This window comes from Daphnia magna, linkage group LG7, assembly GCF_020631705.1.
Source record: "Daphnia magna isolate NIES linkage group LG7, ASM2063170v1.1, whole genome shotgun sequence".
Lineage (NCBI taxonomy): Eukaryota > Metazoa > Arthropoda > Branchiopoda > Diplostraca > Daphniidae > Daphnia > Daphnia magna.
The window spans coordinates 4898747-4910377 of NC_059188.1; the positions used below are offsets into that span (position 1 = coordinate 4898747).

An 11631-nucleotide genomic window follows, 5' to 3' on the forward strand; every position below is an offset into this window, starting at 1 on the left:
GAATGCTGGCAAATGGTAAACAATAAAAAACGTGGTGAAAACAACATTCAGGTTTGGCCGAATGGGCTCAACTTCACTGCCATCCCTGCAACTCCCCTGCCATCTCCGGTGAAGGGAAATGGTACGCCATCAAGGAGTACTATACCCTCAACTGTATAGCAGAACAAGTAACGCTACGCCAAGAAAAACCTGACCAACCGATTGAGAGCCCATTAGGATTATTACACACAACGCAACAGGAAGGCCAGTTCACCCTTAATCAGAACATCATTGTGTAATGTGAAAGAACAACAAACAATTCGTGTTCCCAAACTTTACTAAAAGGAAATGGTTACATCGAGATTCCTCATTGACCAGAAAACAACAACTCCAACAATCGACAGCTAGAGATATCCTTCTTCAATAAGCCGGATAAAGGTGTTACAGCAGTCGGATATAAAGTAATTGGAATACCCCTGACATACCTGACGTTTCCTGCAGAAACAACAAAAATACTATACGAAATGTCAAGAACACAATCGCAACATGACATAAAATACCAACCTTGTTACACCAGTATGCAAAGACTACAGAGAACTGTGTAAGTCCAGGTCACAAAGTTCTCTCCTTCGAGAAGTCCACTTTCTTTTCAACACCCAAATCGAAGACGAACAACTTGGGATTCGCCTCTACAGCATTTCATACGCATGGGGAACTATAAGATTGGTGCATAAAAAACCAAAAATAATCAATGAAGATGGAAAAATCGTACAAAATGATACAACAATATACATTACTTACGAGTCTGGAAGCAGAAATCCTTTAATAACGTACAGTCAACTTTCAAAGGACGACCCTCTCCCACCAGGATCGAAATTTGAATACATTGTCGATCAAACATTACGTGTACAAAACACTAATATTTGCATCACGGAAACAACAAAATACTACGTATTTGCTGCAACCTGTTCAGAAGAATCAACTAGATGGATATTAGAAAAAGAGAACAGCTACCTAATTTCTCAAGAATCAGAAATGTGTCTTTCCGAAGGAATCGACGAAATCTTAACATTGAACAGTGTGCTATGGAGGGAGATACCAGAAAAAACCAGCAGGGGTTTTATCAAACAATAAATACCAACCCGGATGTTATAGAAAATTTCCCCGACGTAACATTGAAGGATATTCAAGAAGTCCGATTAGAAAAACGAAGAGCAGTTACAACCACAGTCAACTCCCCCATATTTGGAGGTATCCTGAAAGCAACTCATGGCAGTCAAATATCATCTGGGACATGATCGCCTGGGGGTTGTTGAAAAATGGACAATATCCAAAGGGGAAATGTTTCACACATCATGGGCTTAACAAACAACTAACCATGGAAGATTGTGACGCAGATTGGATTAAATGTCAAGATGAACTAAAAAAATTAATCACAAGCAAAGACCCCCTAGTGCAATCACAAGTATCCGTAGGAAACTGCAGCAAAGTAACTAACAAAGGTCAAGCTTTCGAGAACACGTCTGATTTCACCATCAGACCATTCAGCATTAATGTTTGCATTAAAGTAAACACAACGATGCTTGTTTTACAGGAGTGCACTAACACCAGCTCGATTTGGGGAACTTTTTAACATACAGGGCAACTCTTGGCAACAGACAGAACTGGTCTTCATTCACCGGTGTCAGACAGAAAGTGTCTCACACTGAAAGAAGGACGTCTGAGCTGGGGGCATTGCCATGGCTCAAGTCGAAAACAACAGTTTTCGGCAGCAGCCATTATAGCGCTTCACACTCAACAATCATTGGACGGAAAACAACTCACAGCAATACCACCTCTTCTGAAAAGAGAAAGGAAAGCAAACAACAAAAACGCTAACACGCCCACCACAAATAATCTATTTCGTCTACTTCAAGCACCACGACGACAACAAAACCGACTACAAGATTAAACACAACAACAATTAAAACAACAATAGCAACAACGGCCATAAAACAACCGTTAAAAGCCCATCACCGACAACTAGGCCTACCACAACTACTAAGCCAACAACTACAACTACTAAGCCTGCAACTACAACAACTAAGCCTACAACTACAACTACTACGCCTACAACTACAACAACTAGGCCTACAACTACTACGCCTACAACTACAACTACTAAGTCTACAACTACAACTACTAAGCCTACGACTAGAACTACTAAGCCTACGACTACAACTACTAAGCCAACACCTACAACAACTTAGCCTACAACTACAAATACTGAGCTTACATTGCCCTCAACTACAACTGAAACAACGTCCACTACAATATCATCAACGACAACTAAGGCGACAACAACAACTGAATTAATAAGCCAATCGACAACACATCACACAACAACCGAAAAAATAAAAGATCCGCTATTACGGAAGACATAATAATGGAAATTATTGAGGACACTAAACAAACAGCTCAGCAAGAAATACCCGAGGCAGCATCTTTAACACTACAACAGATACCGGAGGTACCAATAAATGAAGAAACTCTGGAAAATTGCCTACCCAAAAACATAAATGAATTCAACGACAGAATTAAATTCGAAATCACAAAAATGCACGAACAATACAAAATCAGCGTTGAAACTGAACACGATAAAAAGCTCGCTAAAGAAATCCGCGACGTATACTGCCAACTTTCTACGATAAAGAGAATCCAAGCTGTGATTTTAGCCCAAGGTAACGGCATTCTCACTGCGTCCACACTGGGACTGCCAATTTTCTCGAGGCTACAAGGCTTTGGACAAACAATGACGCTTCAACAATGCAAAGCGAAACGGATTTTTGTCTCCGCAAAAGGATCGAAATGTGGATTTCAGCCATTCTTTACCTACGAAGATAAGAACTGCACAATTGGAGTAGACGGATGGTCTATTCATCCTTACTCCGATCGTTTCTGGAAAACTCATTTGGTAAATTTAAACGGATTCCCGCACACCTGGGAACATAATTCAACAGACGGAGATTGGATTAAACAAAAAGCAAATATCCACATACTAAACCTGGACCTCATCACAGAATTTGAAGAACTGAACCTGAATGACTTCGAGTATGGACTAAAGAGCCACCCAGCACACGAAACAATGGAAATGGAACAATTGAAAATTCTGAACAATATCGTAAACCGAATGCAAGAATCAGAAGAAATTCAGTATCGGATATAGTTATATCAGAAAAACAAGATAACCAAATCGGTACCATGTTTTCTGGTTCGACACATTAAAAATCTATTATCGGATTTATTCCATTCCTCATATGCCTACGCATATTTCTCATATGCGACCCGTACACAAGAATCATGGAAAGAATCCGCCAAACTAGAAGACTAAGAAGATACGGAGTCAACCTAGAAGAAGCTCCCGAGTTAACCTCAATGATTGCTAATTCAAACACACGACGTGCACTTACGTTGTTGGTTATGGAATGGTATGGGAAGACCTTTGCAGATGCTCAACGGAAGCTGAATCTAAAAACAACTTACCTTAAAAAAATATAATAAAATAAAATAATAATAGATAAAAATTTTTTTTAAGGAACACTGGTGAAAGGGGGATAGAACAAAAGTAGTAAGTGTATTAAAATTCAAAATGTGTCACATAAAAAAAAAACTTGATTTGGTTCCACCTTACCATTAGTGTTAAAACCACAGATAAAGAACACTGGTTCCTTATCTCCGTATTTTTTAGCCCTATCCCTACTGACGCCAGATGCTACACCTGATTGCACCGCCTCTAGCGGAGAAAGTAGCGTACTGCATTGTGACTACAAAAATGGGTGGAGTGGGTTTTGACGGCTGGCTGCAGACCAGCAGACGAATTTGGTAGCATAAACAAGAGTTCCCTTTCATTCTCAAGTTAAACTTATTTCAAATTCGGGTGTTTTTTTTTTAGTTTGTTTATCTGTTCCTGAAAGAAAGTGTTTTAATAACTACGCTTCTTACTATGCTACTTGAACACTTGTTATACCGTGCAGTGAATTTTGTCTCTTTTCTTATGCCCTCTGCCTTGCCTTAATTTCTGATACTGGTTATGAAACGTAATGAAAGTAACCAATAGAAATAAAAGATGCCTCCTGAATTCAATTATCACATTTTTTATTAACATCCGTGTTTTCAACTGATACAACAGTAGAGAGTTTCTTGTGGTTTAGAATATCTTGTTTTTGAGAAATGGAAAGATGAACTCTCTTCCGTTCATGAAGAAGGTAAGCAATGTGTTTTTTATTAAAATGATCTTGTGCACAAACTCCTTCCCAGACATAATCGTGGTGTAGCAGCTGTGGTCGACAGTATCCCAACGCCATTTGCTGGGAAGGTTAACAACGCGTGTTAACAAATCGAAGTCGAAACTCGTTGTGCTTGACTCTAATAATTAAAACCTTGTTATATTTTAAGGGAAAATCGATTCAACAAAAGCTACTCACCATTCCGAACAGAAGACTCGTTTTCGTGTAAAGGGACAGGAACGTCAGAAACGGACTGAGGATCGGCAATACTGAGTGCTGGCGCTTCATTAATTTGGTGGCAACCAGCATCTGTTGCTACGGATTCAACCGGAGTTAACATGTCCGAGAGTGGTTGACCGTAACGAATATCATGAACTGTCACCCTTTGACCAGCTGGAATCACTATGAACAAAAGGAAATACAATTAGCAGGGTGAAATCTGAGTAAAATGTTACAAATTCTACCTTGGTCGCCTTGAAACTCCATGTTGGTGGAAGGAACTTCATCCATGGGGTAACAATTGGAATCTGTTTCTACTTCCTGGATCACTTTTACAAATAAAAAAATTAGCATGATAAAAATGAGATTCAATATAAACTCTTTAAAATTCAATAATAGTTTACATTGGTCTCATAAAATATTAGTTGCGAGATTCAACTCATCACCTGTAGAACTAGTGATGTCTTGTGAAACAAATTCAAATCCAGGATTGGCATCGACCATCAATTGGTCATGAGGACTAGAAGTATTACATACACCTGTAGAAAATAATCCTGTCAATTTATGCTTTTGTTATGACATACAAGTTGTATGTACCAATCTTAAAAGCTTTGGATGTGACGGGAGGCTGGTGATTTGCAGTGTTGCACTCGGCAAAAGGGTTCCGTTTAGTTAGCACACCTAAGATAACATAATGGTATTATTCTGGGAGTTGTGGATTTGAAACAAAGTACCTTTTTTAGTTTTGGAAGTACTGGAAAATCCAGCAGGACGATCATCACCAAACTCGCCTAGATAAAAATAATCAAGTAATGTCTCGACTCTCATCACACTTTTCAAATACAATAAAATTACTGAGTAAGTGTTTAGGTATAGCTTGGTCTTTAAGCTTCCACATCTTAAATGGATAGAAAACTCCTCCGATTTCTTTCCCTTTCACAATGTCTGCGATATCAAAATGCCGACCACAGATGGGGGAGCAAATTTGCAATCCAGGTTTAGGAATATTTTTCCCCCACTCAGAAAATCTCTTCTTGGTAACTTCAAAACGCCCAAATGTATCACTAACACCATTTTCTTTATCGTCAATTGTTTCACAAATAAAACAGAATCTAACGCGTCTCTTCATATTTGTTGCTGACAACGACATTCTTAAGGTGCTAGTCAGAACTCAAGACGCCACAAAATGGCTGATGAACGTTGCTTTGCCCAAGCTAACGCAGTAATCAACTCCTCCACTAGAGAGCAGAATAATCAGGTTGAGCATTCCAAAAATCGTAGGAAGGGTATTAAAAATGTTGGCGTCAGCACCCCATGTTATCCCCCATATGGAGAGAAGGAACCAGTGTTCTTTATCTGTGGTTAAAACAGCCACCGAACAATCAAGTGTTAAGTAAAAATGGAAGGTTTCAATGCAGTGAAGAAAAACAACGAAGAAACATTAGTGATGGACCGGGACAGTGAAGACGCAGTGCAACGTAGTGAAGCAACAGATGGTGAAATAAACTACATGATGATCGAATGTGACATTGAAACAGAAATTGAAACACAATGAGAAGGACTTTTGGGAGATTATGGTTATTATCCACCAACGTTCAAATTCGATCCAAATGCTTCACAAAAAACTACATTTCCGAAATGTAGTAACTGTGCAATGAAAAAGAACCAAACTTTATCCGTAGCGAGAGCAGATGCCATTCGCAAAAGAACACAAGCCATCACACGACTACGTGATCAGGGAATTTTCTTAGAGATGATAGACGCCCCAAGGGAAGAAGAAAGAAGATGTGTCATCAAGAAATTGGGTCCCGCAGTCCTGCTGCATGGAATTACCATCCGAAAGCAAAATTTCTAAACCAGAAATTTAACGACAAAACACTACTTCATAGGAGCGTGAAAGCGGAAAAACTGGACATAACAGATTTACTGTTAGACTACGGAGCTGACCCAGACATAGAAGAAGATGGCAAAACCATCGCACACAGAGCGGCAGCAGAGAACAACAAGCTCTTAATCAGGATATTCCGATATCACAAATACAAGTTTGCAGCGTAAAATAGCTTGGGAGACACACCTTTAATGGTTGCAATCGCCTACGGACATGAAGATTTTGCCAACTATTTATGGTGTAGTTCCAATGCCACACAAATAGCAAAGGATAACAGCACTGTGTTACACTATGCAGAAAGATATGGAAACGGAGACCTCGTTACAGCAGCATGTGGAGAAAAGAGCAACATGGACTTCAACCAAAAGACTATACCAGACAACTACACGGCTCTGCAGCAATATTTTGTCACTCTGACGTAATGAATATATTGATCAGACACGGAGCTAATATCGAAGAAATAGATTTAAACGGAAAGACACCACAAGACTATACAACTGACAGTATTCGAGAAAGTGTGTTCGAATACTGAAACATCTTTAAAACCGAAAATGAAGGGTGCCCGATAGTGAAGAATTTTCCAATTAATGTGGAAACCGTTAAGAACGATAATTAAAAGTTATTCCCAACACTGCAAATTACTACAATAACACAAACACTACAAAACAACACTAATTTTCAAGATCATCACCATGAAGCATCTCGTCAAAGTTGCCGCGGTGACACATAAGGTAGCCAAAAGTGGATGGCCTCATTTTCAAAACCAACACGGAATATCACAAGACAATAAAAAATCACACACAAAAAAGTGGAAACCAAGAACCGTAGCATTCCGACTAAAAAGAAACGTAGAAATTATTTCTTTGCTAACACATTAATAACGGGAAAAGGGAATGAATTTTGTATTTCATGTCTCCAACTTCATACATAAGACAACATAGAAATAAAATGGTGAAGGAAAGAAACGGGTATACTGGTAACAGATAAAATAAAAACAGGTTTTCATCCAACTGCTGTCATGCTACATGCCGAAGAAGAAGAAGAAGAGCGAACGACATCGAAGGAGGAAAATTGGAAGGACCAATGTCTTCTTGCCGAAAGGGGGAAGGAATGTAAGAGGCAGCTGCAACCCCACCTAGCAACAGTACCCCTCCCCAGTAGAAAGGTCGTCACGTACACAACCTTCCATAGGCTAGCTGTTTATCACAAAAGTAAAAATTATTGTAAACCCCTCCTTTCTTAACCTCCAATCTTCGGTATATAAGTGCATGATTGTAACATCATATTCGGAGTTGTCTAGGAGTCGTCTCAGAGTACTGAGAAGACTCTACCTGGCACAAATACACGGTCTTTGAAACTTTACACCAATTAGAAACTTTTTGTTACTCAAACCAAGGCATTTAATACAATACTAATGGTAAATAAAATATTAAATAGATGAAACCAATTACAATTTACTTGATAACGTAGTTCAGAGAGTTCTTGAATAGTTTCCACAATTTTCTTCATTGAAATACCAGGCATTTTGATTGAAAATGCCAACACCATTCAAGAAGCTCGGTAAAAATGAGCTAAAGTAGTCTCATCTACATCGGAAGATGATTGAAAGTGAGAAGCAAAGCATTCTTCCGCTTTTGTTTCAAACCATTAACGGGAAGCTATGTACTCCACAACAGTTGACTGCATGTCCTTATGACCTGAAAGACGTATACAAATGCCTAAATGAAATCTGTCATGAACATGTCTGAAGTTGGTTGAATAGCGACGATTGCACCATTCAACAAAAGACTCCTGCCCACTTTTTGCTACAGTTACCCCCTACATTTGCTTCCTAAAAATATTGCCTCCCTAACAAAGGCTCTGTTAATAAGCTGGAAAAAAGCTGGAAAAACACATGTTGTGTGTGTCACTTCAGTATTTTCCGTTAGTAAACAAAGTCGGAGGTAATCCGAGCTGAGACCTACCCCCATCCATCGATAATTTTGAAAAACCTGTTTACAAACGGATCAACGCCAAAAATAGTCACACATAAACGATTCGGGTAGACTGTTTTACAAGATGTTCGAATTTGCGTTTTTACCCTTCTTTAAACATTGTTTTGAACTCTATATGTTTAATCTCGTGGCTTAAAGTGAAGAAACTTTGCTCAATTTCGTAATAAAAATCGGAAAATCAGAGTAGAGAGTGATACACACCGGGCTTAGACCCGTGTTGTGTTATGGAACTGGTTTAAAATTTTCATTACCCACGTACAATCCGGCTAGATCTTTTGCACACAAAAAACCAAACCGTTAGACGGATCCAAATTGTACAATAGAAAGACCCTGTAAATGATTAATCAACATTAATCACTTGAGAAAGTACTTGTTTTACCTAAATTACTTTTCATTGTGACAGTCCCTTTATTAGATAAAAACTTGCTTGGTCGCAAGAACCTCGCATCTTCTCCATTTACACATATGTCTCTATTATGCAGTACCAGTTTATAGTGAGTTTCAAAATCACATTTACTGCACAAATCTTTCTTAAAGGGGAAGCAGCAGCGATTAGGGTACGTAATAATCTTTTTGCAACCATCACATTGATGCTCAGTGTAGGAATGGGATCTGATTTAATGCTCACAAACAGGATTGTTTTGTATTCCCAAGCATCTTTTTTATCTTTCATTCGACTCGTCCATCCACTTTATTGATTAGCTTCCTTTTTTTCGAATGGGTTCTTACTATATGCAACCTTCACCCTGTTCCAAATCGACAGAATTAAAAATATTCTTTACACCAACGCATTCTGTTAACAACAAGAATTTCGTGCAAATAAAGTTGTTAATCGTAACCCAGATAGTTCACTGATGCCTCTTAAAATATGTTATTCATCCTTATGGGACTACTACTAATATGCCTTTAATTGGTCCTGAAATTTTATAACAACAACTGTAAATGACGTTAGTATGTGTTGATGACAGACAGAAGCTGCGCTTATGTACGGATTTTTCATTGCTACTAATGCACTTATTTTGTCGTTCAAGAGAAACACTTTTTGATCCAGCTAAGCAAACACTGAAAAAAAGTGACAGTCCCTTTATTAGATAAAAACTTGCTTGGTCGCAAGAACCTCGCATCTTCTCCATTTACACATATGTCTCTATTATGCAGTACCAGTTTATAGTGAGTTTCAAAATCACATTTACTGCACAAATCTTTCTTACAAGTGAAGCAGCAGCGATTAGGGTACGTAATAATCTTTTTGCAACCATCACATTGATGCTCAGTGTAGGAATGGGATCTGATTTAATGCTCACAAACAGGATTGTTTTGTATTCCCAAGCATCTTTTTTATCTTTCATTCGACTCGTCCATCCACTTTATTGATTAGCTTCCTTTTTTTCGAATGGGTTCTTACTATATGCAACCTTCACCCTGTTCCAAATCGACAGAATTAAAAATATTCTTTACACCAACGCATTCCGTTAACAACAAGAATTTCGTGCAAATAAAGTTGTTAATCGTAACCCAGATAGTTCACTGATGCCTCTTAAAATATGTTATTCATCCTTATGGGACTACTACTAATATGCCTTTAATTGGTCCTGAAATTTTATAACAACAACTGTAAATGACGTTAGTATGTGTTGATGACAGACAGAAGCTGCGCTTATGTACGGATTTTTCATTGCTACTAATGCACTTATTTTGTCGTTCAAGAGAAACACTTTTTGATCCAGCTAAGCAAACACTGAAAAAAAGTAGACTGTGGTCTGGATTGGACTCGAAAACGAGTCTCCCAAATCGCACATTCTTCCATTTGGTTAATGTTCACTTTCATTATACAGCACCCACCCAAAAGAATACATAATTCATTAACAATACATCCCTTTCTTTTTTTTACATGGCGTTTTATGGCACTACGTCCCACCACTTATTTTTTTCAATTTACGGATTAACCGTTATAGGTAGGTTATTTTTTTTTATCAGCATACTTTTTTATGAATACTGTTAGGAGTATATGTCGCATACTTTTATGTGAAGTACCATGAACGATATATATGCGTTCATTAATTAAATTATTAACTCTTCATTCATGAAAATTCAATTAATATTCCTATAATTAGATTATTTTTTATGTACCATTCTTTTCCTGAATTCTGCGATTTTTCACAAGCTAAATGGTTGTGTAAGTAAAACTAGAAGTGAAGTCGAAGTACGTAGTCTTAAGCCTTGGTTTTATCCCACCAGAGCCGCTTGCACTCCCATCACCATGCAATTAATGGGTATAAGAAAAATGTTGTGTACGCCTCTGGTGGGATCTGAAATCCTCTGAGGGATTTAAGAATACTGTATTACTAAAATTTCCCTTCTAGGCTTCCTGAAACAAAAATTTCGCCAAGCAAGTGGCAAAATTCGGAGAAAACATGGCGCTTAAGAAACAATTTAATTATAGGAACATAAAGATTGAATTTTTAGAAATATAGGGAAAGACTAAAATTTATTGCTAGTTTTACTTGAAAAGTTACAAGCAAATTAAAAGTGGGCTTTTTTGGCAAAATGCCAAGAAAGGGAATAGCGACGCGAAACAAACGGGAAAATATTGTAGCTCACCTGAACATATGTACAGTCATACGTGGAAGTTTCTTTAGCAGGCAAATTGGTCTATATCCTTCTATTTATTTTTGATGGAGAGGATAGTTTGGTGCCTACCGTACCCCTTTATGCTATTCCTATTTCTCTTTCTTTGCAACCCGCGAAAAAGGTGCAACATTTAAAGTAGGAAAATTGACTGAAACGTAGAGGAAGAGAAGAATGGAAAGAAAACGAGGGTATGGTAGGCACAATAGTATCTCTTCCGTCCAAACAAAATCAAAGGATATAGACCCGTTTGCCTGCTAAAGAAACTTGCACTCATGACTGTATATTATTCATAGTATTCATCATAAAAATATGTGATAGCTATGGGAGCGCTAAAGGACGGTATAAAGAAATGCTCAAGTCACATTTCGGATTTCGGATTAGTGTTTTCTGCAAATTCAAAAGAAATTAAGAAAAGCTCACAATGCACAATGGAGGGTCCATTTTGAGATCGGAGGATTCTATTTGAACTTTAAAGCAGAAATTCAGATACTTACGTGCATTACAAAAAAATAAAAAATGCCACGTGAATCAGCGTAAAAAACTGAGTTAACCCATATTATTAAAACAAAATCCCTTATTCGTGAAACAACTCTATTTACATACTGATGTATTGTTGTAGACATTCCGTGGCATATATTCGAAGAATTCTTCTATC

General features: G+C 37.9%; 1 protein-coding gene across 1 annotated transcript; it reads right to left on the reverse strand.

Annotated features, from left to right (window-relative positions):
* Positions 1–4096: 4096 nt before the first annotated feature.
* On the reverse strand, positions 4097–5625 carry LOC116926888. Its single transcript, XM_032933806.2, has 7 exons — positions 5319–5625; positions 5198–5254; positions 5061–5144; positions 4910–5002; positions 4709–4792; positions 4443–4646; positions 4097–4383 (listed from the first exon to the last, which is right to left on the reverse strand). Exons 1-7 carry the CDS (start codon positions 5611–5613, stop codon positions 4166–4168), a joined length of 1035 nt encoding a protein of 344 aa, XP_032789697.2. The 5' UTR covers positions 5614–5625; the 3' UTR covers positions 4097–4165.
* Between the last annotated feature and the right edge of the window lie 6006 nt (positions 5626–11631).